This window comes from Oncorhynchus gorbuscha, linkage group LG10 (assembly GCF_021184085.1).
Source record: "Oncorhynchus gorbuscha isolate QuinsamMale2020 ecotype Even-year linkage group LG10, OgorEven_v1.0, whole genome shotgun sequence".
NCBI lineage: Eukaryota > Metazoa > Chordata > Actinopteri > Salmoniformes > Salmonidae > Oncorhynchus > Oncorhynchus gorbuscha.
This window is the reverse complement of record NC_060182.1, coordinates 4,629,650-4,655,529: the sequence shown is the minus strand read 5'-3', so window position 1 is coordinate 4,655,529 and position 25,880 is coordinate 4,629,650. Positions and strand designations below refer to the sequence as shown.

The window sequence follows — 25,880 nt, the reverse complement described above, 5'->3', positions numbered from 1 at the left end:
CAACAGCCAACATTCAACAGCCAACATTAAACAGCCAACATTCAACATTCAACAGCCAACATTCAACAGCCAACATTCAACAGCCAACAGCCAACAGCCAACAGCCAACATTCAACAGCCAACATTCAACAGCCAACATTCAACAGCCAACATTCAACAGCCAACAGCCAACATTCAACAGCCAACATTCAACAGCCATCAGCCAAACAGCCAACATTCAACATTCAACAGCCAACATTCAACAGCCAACAGCCAAACATTCAACAGCCAACAGCCAACATTCAACAGCCAACATTCAACAGCCAACATTCAACAGCCAACATTCAACAGCCAACATTCAACAGCCAACATTCAACAGCCAACATTCAACAGCCAACATTCAACAGCCAACAGTCAACAGCTAACAGCCAAGAGCCAACAGCCAACATTCAACAGCCAACAGCCAACAGCCAACATTCAACAGCCAACATTCAACATTCAACATTCAACAGCCAACATTCAACAGCCAACAGCCAACATTCAACAGCCAACAATCAACATTCAACAGCCAAACAGCCAACATTCAACAGCCAACATTCAACAGCCAACATTCAACATTCAACAGCCAACATTCAACAGCCAACATTCAACAGCCAACATTCAACAGCCAAGAGCCAACATTCAACATTCAACAGCCAACAGCCAACATTCAACATTCAACAGCCAACATTCAACAGCCAACAGCCAACATTCAACAGCCAACAATCAACATTCAACAGCCAAACAGCCAACATTCAACAGCCAACAGCTAACATTCAACAGCCAACATTCAACAGCCAACATTCAACAGCCAACATTCAACAGCCAACAGCCAACATTCAACAGCCAACATTCAACAGCCAACATTCAACAGCCAACATTCAACAGCCAACATTCAACAGCCAACAGCCAACATTCAACAGCCAACATTCAACAGCCAACAGCCAACATTCAACAGCCAACATTCAACAGCCAACATTCAACAGCCAACATTCAACAGCCAACAGCCAACATTCAACAGCCAACATTCAACAGCCAACATTCAACAGCCAACATTCAACAGCCAACAGCCAACATTCAACAGCCAACATTCAACAGCCAACATTCAACAGCCAACATTCAACAGCCAACATTCAACAGCCAACATTCAACAGCCAACATTCAACATTCAACAGCCAACATTCAACAGCCAACATTCAACAGCCATCAGCCAACATTCAACAGCCAACATTCAACAGCCAACATTCAACAGCCAACATTCAACAGCCAACATTCAACATTCAACATTCAACATTCAACAGCCAACGTTACACAGTGCTACTCTATAAGGCTTTCTGTTTCACCTATCTTTTTAATGAGGGGAAGTTAAGGACACTAACTATCATTTAAAGAGAGAACATGTTCACAACAGCAACAACGACTTCTCTCACAGCGGGGGGAGAAAAAAAAGGAAAGTTGTGCTTTAGTCTTTATTCTCAGAACCAGAGCTGCCATAGGATATACACAGACATGACTTTACTAGGACCGTGTCACAAATGGAGAGGAATCCTCTGCACGGTGCACTACATTTGACCCCTCTGGAGCTGCCTCTATCTACGCCCAATGGTAGCCTATTCCCTAAGTGCCCTGGTCAAAAGTAGTGCCCTACTTTTTTAAAATCCATTATTTTACCAGGTAAGTTGACTGAGAACACGTTTTCATTTGCAGCAACGACCTGGAGAATAGCTACAGGGGAGAGGAGGGGGATTATTGAGCCAATTGTAAACTGGGGATTATTAGGTGACCATGATGGTTTGAGGGCCAGATTGGGAATTTAGCCAGGACACCGGGGTTAACAGCCCTACTCTTACAATAAGGGATCTTTAATGACCTCTGAGAGTCAGGACACCGGGGTTAACACCCCTACTCTTACAATAAGGGATCTTTAATGACCTCTGAGAGTCAGGACACCGGGGTTAACACCCCTACTCTTACGATAAGTGCCATGGGATCTTTAATGACCTCAGAGAGTCAGGACACCGGGGTTAACAGCCCTACTCTTACCATAAGTGCCTTGGGATCTTTAATGACCTCAGAGAGTCAGGACACCGGGGTTAACAGCCCTACTCTTACCATAAGTGCCTTGGGATCTTTAATGACCTCAGTGAGTCAGGACACCGGGGTTAACAGCCCTACTCTTACCATAAGTGCCTTGGGATCTTTAATGACCTCAGAGAGTCAGGACACTCGTTTAATGTCCCACCCGAAAGACGGCACCCTACACAGGGCAGTGTCCCCAATCACTGCCCTGGGATTTGAAATATGTTTTAGACCAGAGGAAAGAGTGCCTCCTACTGGCCCTCCAACACCTCCCATCCAGGAACTGACCAGGACCATCCCGGCTTAGCTTCAGAAGCAAGCCAGTGGTATGCAGGGTGGTATACAGGGTGGTATGCAGGGTGGTATGTAGGGTGGTATGCAGGGTGGTATGCAGGGTGGTATGCAGGGTGGTATACAGGGTGGTATGCAGGGTGGTATGCAGGGTGGTATGCAGGGTGGTATACAGAGTGGTATGCAGGGTGGTATGTAGAGTGGTATGCAGGGTGGTATGCAGGGTGGTATGCTGGGTGGTATGCAGGGTGGTATGCAGGGTGGTATGCTGGGTGGTATGCAGGGTGGTATGCTGGGTGGTATGCAGGGTGGTATGCAGGGTGGTATGCAGGGTGGTATGCTACTGACCAGGACAAACCCGGGTTCGCTTCAGAAGCAAGCCAGTGGTATGCAGGGTGGTATGCAGGGTGGTATGCAGGGTGGTATGCAGGGTGGTATACAGGGTGGTATACAGGGTGGTATGCAGGGTGGTATGCAGGGTGGAATGCAGGGTGGTATGCAGGGTGGTATGCAGGGTGGTATGCTGCTAGCATTTAGGGAACATGGTTCCATTTGGGATGCAAGCTAACTCACTATCTCAAGTGGAGAAACCAACTCTGACTCAGGCCCAGCATGCATGGGAAAGAGTTTAAGTGAAAAAGTAAAACAATGCTAAATGGGCCTCGAATAAACATGTTGACTCCTTCTCTGGAGAAGGAGCCAGATCTGGATTCTCACGGCTCGTTTATTCACTCGGGCTTTTTGCAGCTCGAATAATAACATTGAGTCAAGGGCATTGCTTCAATGAAAAGTCACAGTACTAGTGAAGGTGGCGGAGCAGGCAGGTGGTCTTCTTATCTCTTGTGGGAACATCCCAGGGAGCCATGGCATTGTGAATACCGTCCCACCAACGACTAACTCCAAGACTAATGACCAAAAGGGGTTCTTCTCCCTCTCGCTCTCAGTGCATTCAGAAAAGGGGTTCTTCTCCCTCTCACTCTCAGTGCATTCAGAAATGGATTCAGAAAAGCTCTCAGTGCATTCAGAAAAGGGGTTCTTCTCCCTCTCGCTCTCAGTGCATTCAGAAAAGGGGTTCTTCTCCCTCTCACTCTCAGTGCATTCAGAAATGGATTCAGTAAAGGGGTATTTCTCCCTCTCGCTCTCAGTGCATTCAGTAAAGGGGTTCTTCTCCCTCTCGCTCTCAGTGCATTCAGAAAAGGGGTTCTTCTCCCTCTAGCTCTCAGTGCATTCAGAAAAGGGGTCCTTCTCCCTCTCGCTCTCAGTGCATTCAGAAATGGATTCAGACCCCCTTGACCTTTTCCACATTTTGTTAAGTTAAAGCCTTATTCTAAAGTTCATTAAATAAATATTTATCCTCAGCAATCTACACACAACGGAAACAGGTTTTTTGAAATGTTTGCAAATGTATAAAAAATACAAAACAATATATACCTTATTTACATAAGTATTCAGACCCTTTGCTATGAGACTCAACATTGAGCTCAGGTACTTCCTGATTCCTTTGATCATCCTTGAGATGTTTCTACAACTTGATTGGAGTCCACCTGTGGTAAATTCAGTTGATTGGACATGATTTGGAAAGGCACACATCTTTCTATATCATTTCCCACAGTTGACAGTGCATGTCAGAGCAAAAACCAATCCATGAGGTCGAAGGAATTGTCCGTAGAGCTCTGAGACAGGATTGTGTCGAGGCACAGATCTGGTGAAGGGTAGCCTAACATGTCTGCAGCATTGAAGGTTCCCAAGAACACAGTGGTGTCCACCATTTCTTAAATGGAAGAAGTTTGGAACCACCAAGACTCTTCCCAGATGTTGCAGCCTGGTCAAACTGAGTATTCGGGGGAGAAGGGCCATGGTCAGGGGGGTGACCAAGAACCCGATGGTCACTCAGAGCTCTAGAGTTCCTCTGTGGAGATGGGAGACCATTCCAGGACAATCATCTCTGCAGTACTCCACCAATCAGGCCGTTATGGTAGAGTGTGGTCAGATGGAAGCAACTCCTCAGTAAAAAGCCCATGACAGCCTGCTTGGAGTTTGCCAAAAGGCACCTAAAAACTCTCAGACCATGAGAAACAAGATTCTCTGGTCTGATAAAACCAAGATTGAACTCTGGCCTGAATGCCAAGAGTCACGTCTGGAGGAAACCTGGCACCATCCCTTCGGTGAAGCATGGTGGTGGCAGCATCATGCTGTGGGGATGTTTTTCAACAGCAGGGACAGGGAGACTAGTCAGGATCGAGGGAAAGACGAACGGAGCAAAGTACAGAGCGATCCTTGATGAAAACCTGCTCCAGAGCCCTCAGGACCCCAGACTGTGGGCGAAGGTTCACCTTCCAGCAGAACGACGATCCTAAGCACACAGCCAAGAGAGCACTGTTGGATTTGACATTTTGAACATTGAGATATTAAAGATATGATATTAAAGATTAGACGCATAGTATATTAAGGAGTGAGATCTGTAGAAAGACAGAGTGGCTGTGGAATGTGCTGGGTGGACGGGAGGAGATCAAAGGAATGCTATAGGGGAAGACAGATGGACATCTGTAGACTAGGTGAAGGAGGGGCTGAGGTCAGGAGGTCAGGTCAGATCCCCTGAAGGGAGTAATAAGGGTTTACTAGCCTTTTCCTGTGGAACCATAAGATGTAAGGATTGGAGAGAAGGAGGCGTATATATATATATAAAATCACATTGTAGGATTTTTAATGAATTTATTTGCAAATTATGGTGGAAAGTAAGTATTATATATATAGGAGGTGTGTATATATATATATATATATAATACTTGTTTCCCACCATAATTTGCAAATAAATTCATTAAAAATCCTACAATGTGATTTTCTGGATTTTTTCCCCTCATTTTGTCTGTCATAGTTGAAGTGTACCTATGATGAAAATTACAGGCCTCTCTCATCTTTTTAAGTAGAAGAACTTGCACAATTGGTGGCTGACTAAATACTTTTTTGCCCCACTGTATATATGTGATGGGAGAAATGTTGGTTTGTCTGAATTACAGCTGTACAGCTGTTCCCCTTGGGAAGAATTAAACTTGGTTATTAAAGCTTCTCTAGTGTCTGTGAATTTAGTGTCTGTGATTTTAGTGTCTGTGATTTTAGTGTCTGTGATTTTAGTGTCTGTGATTTTAGTGTCTGTGATTTTAGTGTCTGTGATTTTAGTGTCTGTGATTTTAGTGTCTGTGATTTTAGTGTCTGTGATTTTAGTGTCTGTGATTTTAGTGTCTGTGATTTTAGTGTCTGTGATTTTAGTGTCTGTGATTTTAGTGTCTGTGATTTTAGTGTCTGTGATTTTAGTGTCTGTGAATTTAGTGTCTGTGATTTTAGTGTCTGTGATTTTAGTGTCTGTGATTTTAGTGTCTGTGATTTTAGTGTCTGTGAATTTTGGTAGTTACATGTATATTCCTCATTGGTATTAAAGGCGTACTGTGTGAGAGTTACAGTAGATTTTGATCATGTTAATTAATGGTTAACCGCAGCGTATATAAGTATATATAAATAATATATATAAGTCCTCATCAAAACCTCTCTCATCTCTTCTTCCAAACACAGGAAGTTCTGTGGGAGAATGAGGAAGTGCTTCAGGAAGTGCAGCTGTTCACACCTGCTGCCCCGCGTGTCGTACTGTCTCATGTTCTTGATGAAGTGGACCTTCTTCGCAGGGCGAGGTCTGGGAGAGCCCGACAGGTTACGAGTCCGACTGGAAGGGGGAGGAAGGGGGAGTGGGAGTGATGAGGGGGAGGGAAGGATGATAGGGAATGAGGGAGGCAAGAGAGAGGGAAGGAGGGAGGCAAGAGAGAGGGAAGGAGGGAGAGAGAGAGAGGGAAGGAGGGAGGCAAGAGAGAGGGAAGGAGGGAGGCAAGAGAGAGGGGAAGGAGGGAGGCAAGAGAGAGGGAAGGAGGGAGGCAAGAGAGAGGGAAGGAGGGAGGCAAGAGAGAGGGAAGGAGGGAGAGAGAGAGAGGGAAGGAGGAGGGAGGCAAGAGAGGGAAGGAGGGAGACGAGAGAGAGGGAAGGAGGGAGGCAAGAGAGAGGGAAGGAGGGAGGCAAGAGAGAGGGAAGGAGGGAGGCAAGAGAGAGGGAAGGAGGGAGGAGAGAGAGAGAGGGAAGGAGGGAGACGAGAGAGAGGGAAGGAGGGAGGCGAGAGAGAGGGAAGGAGGGAGGCAAGAGAGAGGGAAGGAGGGAGAGAGAGAGAGGGAAGGAGGGAGGCAAGAGAGAGGGAAGGAGGGAGAGAGAGAGAGGGAAGGAGGGAGGCAAGAGAGAGGGAAGGAGGGAGGCAAGAGAGAGGGAAGGAGGGAGGCAAGAGAGAGGGAAGGAGGGAGGCGAGAGAGAGGGAAGGAGGGGGGGATAAAGAGAGAGGGGAGGAGGGAGGCAAGAGAGAGGGAAGGAGGGAGGCAAGAGAGAGGGAAGGAGGGAGATGAGAGAGAGGGAAGGAGGGAGGGATAAAGAGAGAGGGAAGGAGGGAGGCAAGAGGGAAGGAGGGAGAGAGAGAAGTACAGTTAGTCATGAAACAAAGACAAGCAACTCCCCAGTTTCCAGTCCCAACAGTCACCAATCATCACAGTAAACAAAACTGCTAATGACATTGGCTGAATCCAAGCCTTTGTGACTGTGATCACTGTGTGTGTTCCCTGGAGGGAGAAGTCAACCTGTGGTCACTGTGTTCCCTGGAGGGAGAAGTCAACCTGTGGTCACTGTGTGTTCCCTGGAGGGAGAAGTCAACCTGTGGTCACTGTGTTCCCTGGAGGGAGAAGTCAACCTGTGGTCACTGTGTTCCCTGGAGGGAGAAGTCAACCTGTGGTCACTCTGTGTTCCCTGGAGGGAGAAGTCAACCTGTGGTCACTCTGTGTTCCCTGGAGGGAGAAGTCAACCTGTGGTCACTCTGTGTTCCCTGGAGGGAGAAGTCAACCTGTGGTCACTGTGTGTTCCCTGGAGGGAGAAGTCAACCTGTGGTCACTGTGTGTGTTCCCTGGAGGGAGAAGTCAACCTGTGGTCACTGTGTTCAACCTGTGGTCACTGTGTGTGTTCCCTGGAGGGAGAAGTCAACCTGTGGTCACTGTGTTCCCTGGAGGGAGAAGTCAACCTGTGGTCACTCTGTGTTCCCTGGAGGGAGAAGTCAACCTGTGGTCACTGTGTTCCCTGGAGGGAGAAGTCAACCTGTGGTCACTGTGTTCCCTGGAGGGAGAAGTCAACCTGTGGTCACTGTGTTCCCTGGAGGGAGAAGTCAACCTGTGGTCACTGTGTTCCCTGGAGGGAGAAGTCAACCTGTGGTCACTGTGTTCCCTGGAGGGAGAAGTCAACCTGTGGTCACTCTGTGTTCCCTGGAGGGAGAAGTCAACCTGTGGTCACTCTGTGTTCCCTGGAGGAGAAGTCAACCTGTGGTCACTCTGTGTTCCCTGGAGGGAGAAGTCAACCTGTGGTCACTCTGTGTTCCCTGGAGGGAGAAGTCAACCTGTGGTCACTCTGTGTTCCCTGGAGGGAGAAGTCAACCTGTGGTCACTCTGTGTTCCCTGGAGGGAGAAGTCAACCTGTGGTCACTCTGTGTTCCCTGGAGGGAGAAGTCAACCTGTGGTCACTCTGTGTTCCCTGGAGGGAGAAGTCAACCTGTGGTCACTCTGTGTTCCCTGGAGGGAGAAGTCAACCTGTGGTCACTCTGTGTTCCCTGGAGGGAGAAGTCAACCTGTGGTCACTGTGTTCCCTGGAGGGAGAAGTCAACCTGTGGTCACTCTGTGTTCCCTGGAGGGAGAAGTCAACCTGTGGTCACTCTGTGTTCCCTGGAGGAGAAGTCAACCTGTGGTCACTCTGTGTTCCCTGGAGGGAGAAGTCAACCTGTGGTCACTCTGTGTTCCCTGGAGGGAGAAGTCAACCTGTGGTCACTCTGTGTTCCCTGGAGGAGAAGTCAACCTGTGGTCACTGTGTTCCCTGGAGGGAGAAGTCAACCTGTGGTCACTGTGTGTTCCCTGGAGGGAGAAGTCAACCTGTGGTCACTGTGTTCCCTGGAGGGAGAAGTCAACCTGTGGTCACTGTGTTCCCTGGAGGGAGAAGTCAACCTGTGGTCACTGTGTTCCCTGGAGGGAGAAGTCAACCTGTGGTCACTGTGTTCCCTGGAGGGAGAAGTCAACCTGTGGTCACTCTGTGTTCCCTGGAGGGAGAAGTCAACCTGTGGTCACTCTGTGTTCCCTGGAGGGAGAAGTCAACCTGTGGTCACTCTGTGTTCCCTGGAGGGAGAAGTCAACCTGTGGTCTCTGTGTTCCCTGGAGGGAGAAGTCAACCTGTGGTCTCTGTGTTCCCTGGAGGGAGAAGTCAACCTGTGGTCACTGTGTTCCCTGGAGGAGAAGTCAACCTGTGGTCACTGTGTTCCCTGGAGGGAGAAGTCAACCTGTGGTCACTGTGTTCCAGGATCAACCTGTGGTCACTGTGTTCCCTGGAGGGAGAGTGGAGGTTGTTTCCCTGGAGGGAGAATGTTCAACATCTGTGGTCACTCTGTCTTCCCTGGAGGGAGAAGTCAACCTGTGGTCTCTGTGTTCCCTGGAGGGAGAAGTCAACCTGTGGTCACTGTGTTCCCCTAGAAGCAAGTCCCCCTGCAGCAATGTTCCAGGATCTAGTGGAAAGCCTTCCCAGAAGAGTGGAGGCTGTTATAGCAGCAATGTTCCAGCATCTAGTGGAAAGCCTTCCCAGAAGAGTGGAGGCTGTTATAGCAGCAATGTTCCAACCTCTAGTGGAAAGCCTTCCCAGAAGAGTGGAGCCTGTTATAGCAGCAATGTTCCAACATCTAGTGGAAAGCCTTCCCAGAAGAGTGGAGGCTGTTATAGCAACAATGTTCCAACATCTAGTGGAAATCCTTCCCAGAAGAGTGGAGGCTGTTATAGCAGCAATGTTCCAACATCTAGTGGAAAGCCTTCCCAGAAGAGTGGAGGCTGTTATAGCAATAATGTTCCAACATCTAGTGGAAATCCTTCCCAGGAGAGTGGAGGCTGTTATAGCAGCAATGTTCCAACATCTAGTGGAAAGCCTTCCCAGAAGAGTGGAGGCTGTTATAGCAGCAATGTTCCAACATCTAGTAGAAAGCCTTCCCAGAAGAGTGGAGGCTGTTATAGCAGCAATGTTCCAACATCTAGTGGAAAGCCTTCCCAGAAGAGTGGAGGCTGTTATAGCAGCAATGTTCCAACATCTAGTGGAAAGCCTTCCCAGAAGAGTGGAGGCTGTTATAGCAGCAATGTTCCAACATCTAGTGGAAAGCCTTCCCAGAAGAGTGGAGTGTTATAGCAGCAATGTTCCAACATCTAGTAGAAAGCCTTCCCAGAAGAGTGGAGGCTGTTATAGCAGCAATGTTCCAACATCTAGTGGAAAGCCTTCCCAGAAGAGTGGAGGCTGTTATAGCAGCAAAGGGGGGACCATCTCCATATTAATGCCTTCCCAGAAGAGTGGAGGCTGTTATAGCAGCAATGTTCCAACATCTAGTAGAAAGCCTTCCCAGAAGAGTGGAGGCTGTTATAGCAGCAATGTTCCAACATCTAGTGGAAAGCCTTCCCAGAAGAGTGGAGGCTGTTATAGCAGCAAAGGGGGGACCAACTCCATATTAATGCCCATGATTTTGAAATGAGATGTTGGATGAGCGGGTGTCCACATACTGTGTAGTGTATCTGGGGCCTATAGACAAGGACTCTGTTCATTGCCGTAATTCAAACCGCATAAGAGCCGCGTAAGTGGATAAGAAAACGCTGAGTGGAAAAAATTTAGATTTGAGTAGAAATCTGTGGCAGTGCTGATGTCACAGTGATGTCACAGTGATTATCGTCTCAACTGAAGTTGAATAAGAATAGTAGAGACAGTGCACATCTCTGTGTGTCTCTCTCTCCATCCTCCCCTCTCTCTCTCTCCATCTTCCATCCTCCCCTCTCTCTCTCTATCCCCCCCCTCTCCCTCTATCCTCCATCCTCTCCATCCCCCCTCTCTCCATCCTCTATCCCCCCCTCCTATCCTCCATCCTCTCTCTCTCTCTCTCTCCTCCATCCTCTCTTTTCCCATCCCTCTCCCTCCATCCCTCTCTCTCCATCAACCCCCCGCTCTCTACATCCTCCATCCTCCCCTCCTCCCCCCTCTCTCTCCATCCTCCCCCTCTCTATCCTCCCCCTCATCCTCTTTTCTCCATCCCTCCTCTCTCTCCATCCTCCCCCTCTCTCTCTCCATCCTCCATCCTCCCCTTCTCTCTCCATCCTCCCCTCCCTCTCTCCATCCTCCCCGCCCTCTCTCCACATCCTCAATCCTCTCTCTCTCTCCATCCTCCCCTCTCTCTCCATCCTCCCCTCTCTCTCTCCATCCTCCCTCTCTCTCCATCCTCCATCCTCCCTCTCTCTCTCTCCATCCTCCCCCCCCCTCTCTCCATCCTCCCCTCCTCTCCATCTCCATCCTCCCCTCCCTCCTCTCCCTCCCCCTTTTCTCCATCCTCTCCCATCCTCCCTCTCTCCATCCTCCCCTCGCTCTCGCCATCCTCCCTCCATCCTTCGCTCTCTCCATCCTCCCTCTCCATCCTCCTCTCCATCCTCCCCTCCCTCCTCTCCATCCTCCTCCCCCCCTCTCCATCCTTACCCCGCTCTCCATCCTCCCCCTCGCTCCTCCCCCCCCTCCCTCTCTCCATCCTCCCCCCAACTCTTCCTCTCGCCATCAATATCCCTTCTCCCCCTATCCTCCCCCCTCCTCTCCATCCTCCCCCTCTCTCTCCATCCTCCCCTCCTCTCTCTCCATCCTCCCCTCTCTCTCTCCATCCTCCCCTCTCTCTCTCCATCCTCCCCTCCCTCTCTCCATCCTCCCCTCCCTCTCTCCATCCTCCCCCCCTCTCTCTCCATCCTCCCCCCCTCTCTCTCCCATACTCCATCCTCCCTCCCTCTCTCCCACCCCCCTCTCTCTCCATCCCCCCTCTCTCCATCCTCCATCCTCTCTCTCTCCATCCTCCCCTCATCCTCCCCCTTTCCATCTCCATCCTTCTCTCTCCATCCCTCTCCTCTCTCCATCCTCCATCCTCCCTCTCTCCATCCTCCCCTCTTCCTCCCATCCTTCTCTCTCCATCCTTCGCTCTCTCTCCATCCTCCTCTTTCTCTCCATCCTCCTCTTTCTCTCCATCCTCCTCTTTCTCTCCATCCTCCCCCCTCTCTCTATCCCCGCCTCTCTCTATCCCCCTTTCTCCATCCTTACCCCGCGCTCTCCATCCTCCCCCCTCGCTCTCTACCCTCCCCCTCGCTCTCTACCCTCCCACCTCTCTTTCCTCCCCAACTCTTCCACCTCCTCTCGCCATCAATATCCCTTCTCCCCCTATCTCCATCCCTCCCCTCATCCCTCTCTCCTCTCATTTCCCTCTCCCTATCATTCTCCTAACCAGGATAGTCTGGTGGTTTTTGGGTCCTGTGTTTAGTCTAAATGCAGGGGTGAGAGGGAGAGACTCAAACCAGATATTTATCTCTCCTCTTGCAGATGTGAGAAAAAAAAGAACATTGAAATAGGAGGCATTCCTCTTATTACTTGAGGCAGCAGCCCTCTTATTACTACTGGGTAGCTTGAGGCAGCAGCCCTCTTATTACTGCTGGGTAGCTTGAGGCAGCAGCCCTCTTATTACTGCTGGGTAGCTTGAGGCAGCAGCCCTCTTCTTACTGCTGGGTAGCTTGAGGCAGCAGCTCTCTTATTACTGCTGGGTAGCTTGAGGCACCAGCCCTCTTATTACTGCTGGGTAGCTTGAGGCAGCAGCCCTCTTATTACTGCTGGGTAGCTTGAGGCAGCAGCTCTCTTATTACTGCTTTGTAAAGTTTGTGTGGGACAGGTGGACAATAGGGATGGACAATAGGGATATATCGGTGATCGGAATCGGACGATATTAGCTATATAATACCGTGCATACCTATATAACGTAGGTACATGACATAACGACACCACGACCTGCCCCTGTGAAGAGACATTGGCTGAAGACTGTGAAACACGCCCTTCTCGCTCCACTATATAAGCCCTTGACGACAATATAACCTCCTGTTCCAAGTACGTGAGGTCTGCAGCCTCTGCGTTAAAAGGACTAACATGTCAACTACAGAACTAAGCCAACCTCAGCGTGAGCTTTGGTTGCGAATGGTATGAACTTTGAACTCTTACTCACTACAGAAGTGATACCTCCTAGCCGTTGAGTTAGCAACAGCAGCTGCAAACGCGGGCTAGAAAGAAAAGAGAGAGTATCCCGTCTACCACACTACGACGTTACTACAACTTATCCAATTGACAACCAGAGACACTCTTCAAAGGACTCAGTTGGGCAACACGGCCTTCCATCTACCACCAACCTACCGAAGCACAGCTCAGAGTAAATATTTATTGCATTTTCCTTTTCCAAATGGGAATGCATAAGATACTGTCTTTACGATAGAGACATCGCTTCTCCCTTTGTTCCTCAGTCTTCCCGCTCTTTCACTCAAACCCAGCCTCTTTTCTTTGTGTAACCAGCTGTCATATCTGTTCCACCCGCCAGGGACGTTTTCCTTTATGACGTAATGTGTAATCAAGGTATGATTCATTCTTTGTATATGTAATTATGTGTGATTAGTAAGGATTTTAGTAAATAAATAATTAAGCCCAATTTTGTATTGCTGATACAACATTTTAGCCAGGGTTCGTGAAGATAACCAAGAATTTACAACTTTCAGATGAGACTGAATTAAGGCGATGATTAATATTGACTGCTATTGATGTAAAATATTACTAGGTCTTTAAGAGTTTAATCGGAAGATAACAGCTCTATAAATATTATTTCGTGGTGCCCCGACTCTCTAGTTAATTACATTTACATGATTAGCCCAATCAGGTAATATCAATTACGGAGAAAGGATTTTATAGAATAGCATGTCATATCAAAGTCTGGCATAGCCAAAGACACTACCAAGTGCACTATTTTTCAGATGTTGCCCTACTGGACTTACACAGTAATAGCATCACTGCTATTAGCTTCACAACATACTGTGGAACGCCGTTTGGGTCTTTGCGTGTCAAAAAAGATCCAGTAGCACTGTCACAGCTGTACAAAAAAAAGTCTGCAAACAAGCAAATACCACCGCGTTGGTAATAAAGCATCACTTGTTCAACGACCGCAACTTCTGGGGTAGCTAGCTTTAGCACGGTACCTAGCTAACACCAATACAACGAGCCTGAAAACAATGACCATTAGAAACTGCAGTAATTTTCATTATTCTTAGAAATGATTTAGGAATCCTTGTGAGTCAGTATTAGCTAGGTTGCCAGTTGTTGTTTGCCTACAAAAATTGAACTTCAGTTCAGGAAAAGAAATAGCTAGCCAGCTAATTAACCCTGTTGCCCAAAGCGAACGTTATAAGCAGCCAGCTAACTTCACCTGGCTAGTGAGGCTCGACCCGGTTATATGTTGTGAAGCTAGCCACCATAAGGATTAGGCACAATCGTGGAATTTGCGGTTTGCGGTTTGCCTTCAAAATAAAAATATGTAATTGACAGTGATACAAATTAATACAAATAGTATAATTATATATATATATATATATATATATATATATATATATATATATATATATATATATATATATATATATATTTGTAATAATGACAATTGCAACAATACTGAATTAACAATGAACACTTTCATTTTAACTTCGTATAATACATAAATAAAATCAATTTAGTCACAAATAAATAATGAAACATGTTCAATTTGGTTTAAATAATGCAAAAACAAAGTGTTGGGAGAAGAAAGTAAAAGTGCAATATGTGCCATGTTAGAAAGCTAACGTTTCAGTTCCTTGCTCAGAACATGAGAACATATGAAAGCTGGTGGTTCCTTTTAACATGAGTCTTCAATATTCCCAGTTAAGAAGTTTCAGGTTGTAGTTATTATAGGAATTCTAGTACTATTTCTCTCTATACCATTTGTATTTCATATACCTTTAACTATTGGATGTTCTTATAGATACTATAGTATTGCCAGCCTAATCTCGGGAGTTGATAGGCTTGAAGTCATAAACAGAGCTGTGCTTCAAGCATTGCTAAGACCTACTGGCAAAACGCACGAAAGTGCTGTTTGACTGAATGCTTACGAGCCTGCTGCTGCCTACCATCGCTCAGTCAGACTTCTCTATCAAATATCAAATCATAGACTTAATTATAAAATAATAAAGACACAGAAATTCGAGCCTCAGGTCATTAATAAGGTCAAGTCCGGAAACTCATTTAGAAGTTCAGTTTTTATTGAACGGGTGGCAGCCCTTAGTCTAAATATTGCTGTTACATTTTCAGCGATGCGCTTTTGTTAAATCATCACCCGTTTGGCGAAGTTGAAGTAGGCTGTGATTCGATGATAAATGAACAGGCACCGCATCGATTATATGCAACGCAGGACAAGATAGTTAACCTAGTAATATCAACCATGTGTAGTTCACTAGTGATTATATACAACGCAGGACAAGCTAGTTAACCTAGTAATATCAACCATGTGTCGTTAACTAGTGATTATGTGAAGATTGATTGTTTTTTATAAGATACGTTTAATGCTAGCTAGCAACTTACCTTGGCTCCTTGCAGCAACAAGGTCCTTCTGATGCTGCACTCACGTAACGCTGTCTCCTCGTGGAGTAACAGGTAGTCAGCCTGTCTCCTCGTGGAGTAACAGGTAGTCAGCCTGCCTCCTCGTGGAGTAACAGGTAGTCAGCCTGCCTCCTCGTGGAGTAACAGGTAGTCAGCCTGTCTCCTCGTGGAGTAACAGGTAGTCAGCCTGTCTCCTCGTGGAGTAACAGGTAGTCAGCCTGTCTCCTCGTGGAGTAACAGGCAGTCAGCCTGCCACGCTGTCTCCTCGTGGAGTAACAGGTAGTCAGCCTGTCACGCTGCCTCCTCGTGGAGTAACAGGTAGTCAGCCTGTCTCCTCGTGGAGTAACAGGTAGTCAGCCTGTCACGCTGTCTCCTCGTGGAGTAACAGGTAGTCAGCCTGTCTCCTCGTGGAGTAACAGGTAGTCAGCCTGTCTCCTCGTGGAGTAACAGGTAGTCAGCCTGTCTCCTCGTGGAGTAACAGGTAGTCAGCCTGCCTCCTCGTGGAGTAACAGGTAGTCAGCCTGTCTCCTCGTGGAGTAACAGGTAGTCAGCCTGTCTCCTCGTGGAGTAACAGGTAGTCAGCCTGTCTCCTCGTGGAGTAACAGGTCAGCCTCAGCCTGTCAGCCTGCCTCCTCGTGGAGTAACAGGTAGTCAGCCTGCCTCCTCGTGGAGTAACAGGTAGTCAGCCTGTCTCCTCGTGGAGTAACAGGTAGTCAGCCTGTCTCCTCGTGGAGTAACAGGTAGTCAGCCTGCCTCCTCGTGGAGTAACAGGTAGTCAGCCTGCCTCCTCGTGGAGTAACAGGTAGTCAGCCTGTCTCCTCGTGGAGTAACAGGTAGTAAGCCTGTCTCCTCGTGGAGTAACAGGTAGTAAGCAGTCTCCTCGTGGAGTAACAGGTAGTCAGCCTGTCTCCTCGTGGAGTAACAGGTAGTCAGCCTGTCTCCTCGTGGAGTAACAGGTAGTCAGCCTGCCTCCTCGTGGAGTAACAGGGAGCCTGCCTCCTCGTGGAGTAACAGGTAGTCAGCCTGTCTCCTCGTGGAGTAACAGGTAGTCAGCCTGTCTCCTCGTGGAGTAACAGGTAGTCAGCCTGCCTCCTCGTGGAGTAACAGGTAGTCAGCCTGTCACGCTGCCTCCTCGTGGAGTAACAGGTAGTCAGCCTGTCTCCTCGTGGAGTAACAGGTAGTAAGCCTGTCTCCTCGTGGAGTAACAGGTAGTAAGCAGTCTCCTCGTGGAGTAACAGGTAGTCAGCCTGTCTCCTCGTGGAGTAACAGGAAGTCAGCCTGTCTCCTCGTGGAGTAACAGGTAGTCAGCCTGTCTCCTCGTGGAGTAACAGGTAGTCAGCCTGTCACGCTGCCTCCTCGTGGAGTAACAGGTAGTCAGCCTGTCTCCTCGTGGAGTAACAGGTAGTCAGCCTGTCACGCTGCCTCCTAGTGGAGTAACAGGTAGTCAGCCTGCCTCCTCGTGGAGTAACAGGTAGTCAGCCTGTCTCCTCGTGGAGTAACAGGTAGTCAGCATGTCACGCTGTCTCCTCGTGGAGTAACAGGTAGTCAGCCTGTCACGCTGCCTCCTCGTGGAGTAACAGGTAGTCAGCCTGTCACGCTGTCTCCTCGTGGAGTAACAGGTAGCCACGCTGCCTCCTCGTGGAGTAACAGGTAGTCAGCCTGTCTCCTCGTGGAGTAACAGGTAGCCACGCTGCCTCCTCGTGGAGTAACAGGTAGTCAGCCTGTCACGCTGTCTCCTCGTGGAGTAACAGGTAGTCAGCCTGTCTCCTCGTGGAGTAACAGGTAGTCAGCCTGTCACGCTGTTTCCTCGTGGATTGCAATGTAATAATCGGCGTATAAAAATGCAGATTACCGATTGTTTAAAAAACTTGAAATCCCTAATTAGTTGGCTGATTAATAATCGGTCAACCTCTACTCTGAACCAATTATATACATTTGGGGTCAGGTCGAAAAGCAGTAAACATTATCGGCTTCCTTCTTTTCACTCTGTCATTTAGGTATTCTGGTGTAACTACTATGTTGTTGATCCATCCTCAGTTTTCTCCTATCACAGTCATTAAACTCTGAAACTGTTTAAAAATCACAATTGGTGAAAATGGTGAAATCCCTGAGCGGTTTCCTTCCTCTCTGGCACCGAACCCAAACCGGCCGCGTGCATGCAACATCGTGCACAAATAGATTTTGTCCCCCCACACCAAACGCAAATCACAACACGCAGGTTAAAATATCAAAACAAAGTCTGAACCAATTACTGTATGTGGGAACTCCTTCAAGACTGTTGGAAAACCATTCCAGGTGAAGCTGGTTGAGAGAATTCCAAGTGTGCAAAGCTGTCATTAAGGCAAAGGGTGGCTATTTGAAAAATCTGATATAAAATATATTTTGATTCGTTTAAACACTTTTTTTGGTTACTACATTGATTCCATGTCGGTAATTTCATAGTTTTGATGTCTTCACTACTATTGTACAACGTAGAAAACAGTGAAAATAAAGAAAAACCCTTGAATGAGTAGGTCTAAAATGTTTGACCGGTAGTATATATATATAGCTGTAACCCTAAGGCATCCCTCTGTAATCTCTCTCTCTATCTTTGCCTCTTTCCCTGTCTCCCCTTCACTCTCCCCTCCCTCCCTCCCCCCTCCCTCCCTCCCTCCCTCCCTCCCTCCCTCCCTCCCTCCCTCCCTCCCTCCCTCCCTCCCTCCCTACTCCACCCTCCCTCCCTACTCCACCCTCTCTCTCCCTCCCTCATCCCCCTCCTCCACCCTCTCTTTCTCCCTCCCTCTTCTATCTTTCCCTGTCTCCCCTTCACTCTCCATCCCCCTTCACCCTCCTACACCCTCTCTCTCTCTCTCTGTTGTTTTTAATCAGAGGTACTGAGCTGACTGGGGATCAGTGTGCTGATCTTGGTTCAAGGTTTCAGGAGCAGGCAGCAGTCAGTCAGGGCTGTGACATCACCGTCCAAGGGCTTTAGCTTTAAATACTTTTAAATCCTTAGCTAGCCTTTACTGTGGCGCTAGCTTTATGAGTGCTGTTAGGGCTGGAGTGGTAGCTGCTAGCTTCACTGCCCTAGATGTTGATTTGGTGCCCTTAAACCCTGCTGTGTAGCACTAGACTGGCTCTATCAGTGCTGTTACTGTAGCCGCTAGCTTAAGTCAGTACGGTGCCCTCGATGCCGATTGGTGATCTAGGAATGTTACTATAAACTTTACTGGTTGCTGATTGGTGGTCTGGTGAATTCATTCCAGGCTTCTTGACACCAGGCGCAGTATGACACTAACACTGCTGTACGGGATGGGGCGTTCAGGTACAGTCATTCAGGTCGCCCAGGTACAGTCATTCAGTCATTCAGGGCGTTCAGGTACAGTCATTCAGGTCGTTCAGGGACAGTCATTCAGGTCGCCCAGGGACAGTCATTCAGTCATTCAGTCATTCAGGGCGTTCAGGTACAGTCATTCAGGTCGTTCAGGGACAGTCATTCAGGTCGCCCAGGGACAGTCATTCAGTCATTCAGGTCGTTCAGGGACAGTCATTCAGGTCGCCCAGGGACAGTCATTCAGTCATTCAGTCATTCAGGTCGTTCAGGGACAGTCATTCAGTCATTCAGTCATTCAGGTCGTCCAGGGACAGTCATTCAGGGCGTCCAGGGACAGTCATTCAGTCATTCAGTCATTCAGGTCGTTCAGGGACAGTCATTCAGTCATTCAGTCATTCAGGTCGTTCAGGGACAGTCATTCAGGTCGTCCAGGGACAGTCATTCAGGTCGTCCAGGGACAGTCATTCAGGTCGTCCAGGGACAGTCATTCAGGTCGTCCAGGGACAGTCATTCAGGTTCCAGGGACAGTCATTCAGGTCGTCCAGGGACAGTCATTCAGGTCGTCCAGGGACAGTCATTCAGGTCGTCCAGGGACAGTCATTCAGGTCGTCCAGGGACAGTCATTCAGGTCGTCCAGGGACAGTCATTCAGGTCGTCCAGGGACAGTCATTCAGGTCAGGGACAGTCATTCAGGTCGTCCAGGGACAGTCATTCAGGTCGTCCAGGGACAGTCATTCAGGGCGTCCAGGGACAGTCATTCAGGTCGTCCAGGGACAGTCATTCAGGTCGTCCAGGGACAGTCATTCAGGTCGTCCAGGGACAGTCATTCAGGTCGTCCAGGGACAGTCATTCAGGTCGTCCAGGGACAGTCATTCAGGTTCAGGGACAGTCATTCAGGTCGTCCAGGGACAGTCATTCAGGTCGTCCAGGGACAGTCATTCAGGTCGTCCAGGGACAGTCATTCAGGTCGTCCAGGGACAGTCATTCAGGTCATTCAGGGACAGTCATATACACAAGGTGGAGCTGTCTTGCCTTTTGTCTCTTCTTGCCTTTTGTCTCTTTTGGTTATGACTCAGGACATGCACACCCTTATTGTGATCACATTTTTAAATGATTCAACTGACCTCTAATTACCCGTCTACCAAAGGTCGTACATCATGACGGAAGTGGTTTGTATGTGGTTTATAAAACATTCCCCGGTAGAATAGTGGGAATCGGTGAATGGTGAATTGGCCTAATGTCCTCATGTCAGTATCAGTGTGGAGGTTGAGGCTTAGTAACATCCTCTGATGGGAGATCTAATACTAATTAAGATAGCCTACAGCTGAGGAAGGAAGATACTGTGCGCGCATGTGTGTGTGTGTGTGTGTGTGTGTGTGTGTGTGTGTGTGTGTGTGTGTGTGTGTGTGTGTGTGTGTGTGTGTGTGTGCGTGTGCGTGTGTTAACTATTCTTGTGGGGACCATAAGTCTCCAAAATAATACTAAACAAACAAAATGTGAACAACTGCTATTTCTAGGGGGTTTAGGGTAAGGTTAGACAGTTTTAGGGATAGAATTAGGTTACGGGTTGGAATGAGGTTAAGTGTTAAGGTTAGGAGCTAGAGTTAGAGTTAGGGTTAAGGTTAGGAGTACAGGTTAGGGTTAGGGTTAGGTTTTGGGGTTAAGGTTAGGAGCTAGAGTTAGGGTTAAGGTTAGGGGTACAGGTTAGGGTTAGGGTTAGGTTTTTGGGTTAAGGTTAGGAGCTAGAGTTAGGGTTAAGGTTAGGGGTACAGGTTAGGGTTAAGGTTAGGGGTATAGGTTAGGGTTAGGGGTTAAGGAAAATATAATTTTTAATGGAACTGAATTGTATGTCCCCACAAGGTTAGCTGCGCAAGAATGTGTGTGCGGATTACAGGATTTTATCCACGGTATTGTTTTATCCACGGTATTGTTTTATCCACGGTATTGTTTTATCCACGGTATTGTTTTATCCACGGTATTGTTTTATCCATGGTATTGTTTTATCCACGGTATTGTGTTTCCATCTCGAATAGCGCGTACAGTGCGTTCAGAAAGTATTCAGACCCCTTAACTTTGTCCACATTTTGTTACGTTAAAGCCTTATTCTAAAATTGATTTAGAATTTTTTTTTAAATCCTTATTATTCTACAATCATAATGACAAAAAGCAAAAACAGAAATACCTAATTTACATAAGTATTCAGACCCTTTGCTATGAGACTCGATATTGAGCTCAGTTGCATCCTGTTTCCATTGATCATCCTTTGAGATGTTTCTACAACTTGTTTAGAGTCCACCTGGGGAAAATTCAATTTGATTGGACATGATTTGGAAAGTCACACACCTGTTTATATAAAAGGTCCCACAGTTGACAGTGCATGTCAGAGCAAAAACCAAGCCATGAGGTTGAAGGAATTGTCGGTAGAGCTCCGAGACAGGACTGTGTCGAGGCACAAGGGACCAAAACATTTCTAGAGCATTGAAGGTCCACAAGAACACAGTGGCCTCCATCATTCTTAAATGGAAGAAGTTTGGAGCCACCAAGACTCTTCTTTAGAGCTGGCCGCTCGGCCAAACTGAGCAATCGGGGGAGGTCACAAGTGTGCTCCCAATCCCCTATGGGCCCTGGTCACAAGTAGTGTGCACTATATAGGGAATAGGGCCCTGGTCACAAGTAGTGTACACTATATAGGGAATAGGGCCCTGGTCACAAGTAGTGTACACCCTATTCCCTATGGGCCCTGGTCACAAGTAGTGTGCACTATATAGGGAATAGGGCCCTGGTCACAAGTAGTGTGCACCCTATTCCCTATGGGCCCTGGTCACAAGTAGTGTGCACTATATAGGGAATAGGGCCTTGGTCACAAGTAGTGTGCACCCTATTCCCTATGGGCCCTGGTCACAAGTAGTGTGCACCCTATTCCCTATGGGCCCTGGTCACAAGTAGTGTGCACCCTATTCCCTATGGGCCCTGGTCACAAGTAGTGTGCACCCTATTCCCTATGGACCCGGGTCACAAGTAGTGTACACTAGAGTGCCATTTGAGATGTTTGCTACATAAACATCTGGCTGGGGTCATGAGAACACAGTGACATGTCGTCTCATTTCAGATAAAACTCTGTTACATAGAGTCTAGATTGTCTTTTGTTTTCGTTACAAAATACCAGGTGGCCCATGGGTCTGACAGACAGACTCTATTGGACAGACATGCCTGTATTAGGAGAAAAAGCAACCATGTACGTTATCTGTCCTGGAATGGCTATCTGCTAGCATATTATGTTAAGTGGGTGAAAGGCTGTGTGTGTGTGTGTGTGTGTGTGTGTGTGTGTGTGTGTGTGTGTGTGTGTGTGTGTGTGTGTGTGTGTGTGTGTGTGTGTGTGTGTGTGTGTGTGTGTGTGTGTCTCAAACTGTTTATACGGGAGTTAATTAATTTGTCTCTGGAGACTGACAGCCTGGGAAGAGAGCGGGTGGAGCATAGCAGGGGACAGAGGCTCGTCGCCATGGGTTACACAGCTTTCACGTAGCAATATACGGAATAGCCACAGGAAGTAGTTTGGGGGGTGGGGGTGCTGGCGCTGCGGACGGCTAAATCGGTCGGGTAATAGAGGACTATTAAAAGGTCCGGTCTACTAATTTTGTGAAGAAAAAAAACATGTTTATATAACCTCCTTATTTTTAAATAATAGAAAATCATATTTTGAGTTTAATTAGGCCTGTTGTCACGTTGTTTGTGTAGGCAACGGCTATTACCGTTCACATGAAATCAATAGATGTTTATTTGGTTCATTAAAACAGACCGGAAACACCACGATCACAGTCAACACGTTGTATTTCTCTCCACACAACTTGTGTCTGTAATGAACTTCTCTGTTGTTTGTAGAGAGTCAGACCGAAATGCAGCGTGTAGGTTACTCATGACTTTTAATGAAGAATAATGCGGTACATGAAATAACTGAAAATACAAAAACAACAAACGAGTGAAACTAATACAGCCTATCTGGTGACTAACACAAAGACAGGTACAATCTGTCATGTTTTGTCTTATATTGTCTTGTCATTATGCTTTCCCTTCTGTTCGTTTCCCCCTGCTGGTCTTATTAGGTTCGTTCCCTTTTTCTATCCCTCTCTCTCCCCCTCCCTCTCTCTCCTCTCTCTATCGTTCCGTTCATGCTCCCAGCTGTTCCTATTCTCCTACTCACTCATTTAGTCTTTCCACACCTGTTCCCTATCTTGTCCTCTGATTAGAGTCCCTATTTCTCCCCTTGTCTTCCGTTTCTGTCCTGTCGGATCCTTGTATATTGTTCACCGTGCTGTGTCTTTGTCTCGCCCTGTCGTGTCGTGTTTCCCTCAGATGCTGCGTGTGAGCAGGTGTCTGAGTCTGCTACGGTCGGTGCCTTCCCGAGGCAACCTACAGGTTATGGTCGAGTCTCCAGTCTGTCCTCGTCACCACGAGTGGAATTAGTTTTTATGCTTTGTTTACCGCTCCGATTTGTCTAGGAGTATTGCATATTTCCTTTACTGGAATAAAGACTCTGTTTTCGCCAAGTCGCTTTTGGGTCCTCATTCACCTGCATAACAGAAGGATCCGACCAAGAATGGACCCAGCGACTATGGATTCTCTCTACTCTACTCTCGAGTTCCAGGGAGCGATGCTCGGCAGACACGAGCAGGAATTGTCTGCTGCTCGGCATGCCGTTGAGACCCTGGCCGCTCAGGTCTCCGACCTCTCAGGACAGTATCAGAGTCTTCGTCTCGTGCCACCAGCTACTTCCGGGTCTTCCGAGCCTCCGGAACCTAGGGTTAATAACCCACCATGTTATTCTGGGCAGCCCACTGAGTGCCGCTCCTTTCTCACCCAGTGTGATATAGTGTTCTCTCTCCAACCCAACACATACTCAAGAGAGAGCTCGGATTGCCTACGTCATATCACTCCTTACTGGTCGGGCTCGGCAGTGGGGCACAGCTATCTGGGAGGCAAGCGCTGAGTGTACTAACAATTATCTGAACTTTAAAGAGGAGATAAGGGTTTTTGATCGTTCAGTTTTTGGGAAAGAAGCTTCCTGGTCCCTGTCTTCCCTATGTCAAGGTAATCGATCCATAACGGATTACTCTATAGAGTTTCGCACTCTTGCTGCCTCCAGTAACTGGAACGAGCAGGCGTTGCTCGCTCGTTTTCTGGAGGGACTCCACGCTAAGGTTAAGGATGAGATTCTCTCTCGGGAGGTTCCATCCAGCGTGGATTCTTTGATTGAACTCGCTATTCGCATTGAACGACGGGTAGATCTTCGTCACCGAGCTCATAGAAGAGAGCTCGCGTTAACTGTGTCTCCCCTCTCTCCGACACTACCATCTTTCCCCACTGACTCAGGTGTTGAGCCCATGCAGCTGGGGGGTATTCGCATTTCGACTAAGGAGAGGGAACGGAGAATCACCAACCGCCTCTGTCTCTATTGCGGTTCCGCTGGTCATTTTGTCATTTCATGTCCAGTTAAAGGCCAGAGCTCATCAGTAAGCGGAGGGCGACTGATAAGCGCTACTAGACGGTCCTCTCCGTCAAGTACCTGTACTACCTTACCGGTCCAGATCGGCAGCTTCCTGCAGTGCATTAATAGACTCTGGGGCGGAGGGTTGTTTTATGGACGAAGCCTGGGCTCGGGAACATGACATTCCTCTCAGACAGTTAGGGGAGCCCACGGTCATGTTTGCCTTGGATGGTAGTCCTCTCCCCAGTATATTATGTGAAACACTACCTTTAACCCTCACTGTATCTGGTAACCATAGTGAGACCATTTCTTTTTTGATTTTTTGTTCACCTTTTACACCTGTTGTTTTGGGTCATCCCTGGCTTGTGTGTCATAATCCTTCTTTTGATTGGTCTAGTAATTCTATCCTTTCCTGGAACGTTTCTTGTCATGTGAAGTGTTTAATGTCTGCTATTTCTCCTGTTTGTTCTGCTCCCTCTTCACAGGAGGAACCTGGTGATTTGACAGGAGTGCCGGAGGAATATCATGGTCTGCGCACGGTCTTCAGTCGGTCCAGAACCAACTCCCTTCCTCCTCACCGGTCGTATGATTGTTGTTCTGATCTCCTCAAGAAGCGTTTTGCATCCGCTCCTATCCTTGTTGCACCTGACGTCACTAAACAGTTTATTGTCGAGGTTGACGCGTCGGGGGTGGGCGTGGGAGCCATTCTATCCCAGTGCTCCGATACTGACGATGGGGTCCACCCTTGCGCGTATTTTTCTCATCGCCTGTCACCGTCGGAACGTAACTATGATGTGGCTAACCGTGAACTGCTCGCCATCCGTTTAGCCCTAGGCAAATGGCGACAGTGGTTGGAGGGGGCGACCGTTCCTTTTGTCGTTTGGACTGACCAAAGGAACCTTGAGTACATCCGTTCTGCCAAACGACTGAATGCGCGTCATGCTCGTTGGGCGTTGTTTTTCGCTCGTTTCGAGTTCGTTATTTCTTATTGCCCGGGTACTAAGAACACCAAGCCTCATGCTTTATCCCGTCTCTTTAGTTCTTCTGTGGCTTCTACTGTTCCCGAGGGATCCTTCCTGTTGGGCGTGTTGTCGGGTTGACTGTCTGGGGAATTGAGAGACAGGTTAAGCAAGCACTCACGCACACTGCGTCGCCGCGCGCTTGTCCTAGTAACCTTCTTTTCGTTCCTGTTTCTACTCGTCTGGCTGTTCTTCAGTGGGCTCACTCTGCCAAGTTAGCTGGCCATCCCGGCGTTCGAGGTACTCTTGCTTCTATTCGCCAGCGGTTTTGGTGGCCTACTCAGGAGCGTGACACGCGCCGTTTCGTGGCTGCGTGTTCGGACTGCGCGCAGAATAAGTCTGGTAATTTTTTTTCTGCTTCTGCTCCTGGTCTTGCTGGGTCTCAGTCTGTTCCCTGCCATCGCATCTCTCCTGTTCTTGTTCCTGCCCTTGCTGTGTCTCAGTCTGTCCCAATTTGTTACTCTCCTGGCCTGTTTGGTCCTGTTTGCTCTAAAGCTTTCAGTTCTCTACCCGTGTCTCATTTTTTTTTTAGAGTAGTACCCTAGTTTCCCTTTTTTTCGTTTTTCGTTACGGTCCTGAGGAGAGGAGTTGGGTTCTTTCTCGGGACGTGCTGGACCGTTTGAGATCTAAGATTTCCTCCGTTGCCGCCAGTGTTCCTCCTCGAGAGCGCCAGGAGGCGCTCGGTGAGTGGGGGGGTACTGTCATGTTTTGTCTTATATTGTCTTGTCATTATGCTTTCCCTTCTGTTCGTTTCCCCCTGCTGGTCTTATTAGGTTCGTTCCCTTTTTCTATCCCTCTCTCTCCCCCTCCCTCTCTCTCCTCTCTCTATCGTTCCGTTCCTGCTCCCAGCTGTTCCTATTCTCCTACTCACTCATTTAGTCTTTCCACACCTGTTCCCTATCTTGTCCTCTGATTAGAGTCCCTATTTCTCCCCTTGTCTTCCGTTTCTGTCCTGTCGGATCCTTGTATATTGTTCACCGTGCTGTGTCTTTGTCTCGCCCTGTCGTGTCGTGTTTCCCTCAGATGCTGCGTGTGAGCAGGTGTCTGAGTCTGCTACGGTCGGTGCCTTCCCGAGGCAACCTAC

At 48.1% G+C, this 25,880-nt stretch overlaps 1 protein-coding gene across 1 annotated transcript in view; it reads right to left on the bottom strand.

Annotated features, from left to right (window-relative positions):
* LOC124045394 (CDK5 and ABL1 enzyme substrate 1-like) overlaps window positions 1-25,880 on the bottom strand; it is a 118,747-nt gene that overhangs the window by 70,715 nt on the left and 22,152 nt on the right. The window contains exon 2 of the mRNA XM_046364691.1: window positions 6,008-6,103. Coding sequence (XP_046220647.1) covers window positions 6,008-6,103 — 96 coding nt within the window. The remainder of the gene's footprint in view (window positions 1-6,007; window positions 6,104-25,880) is intronic.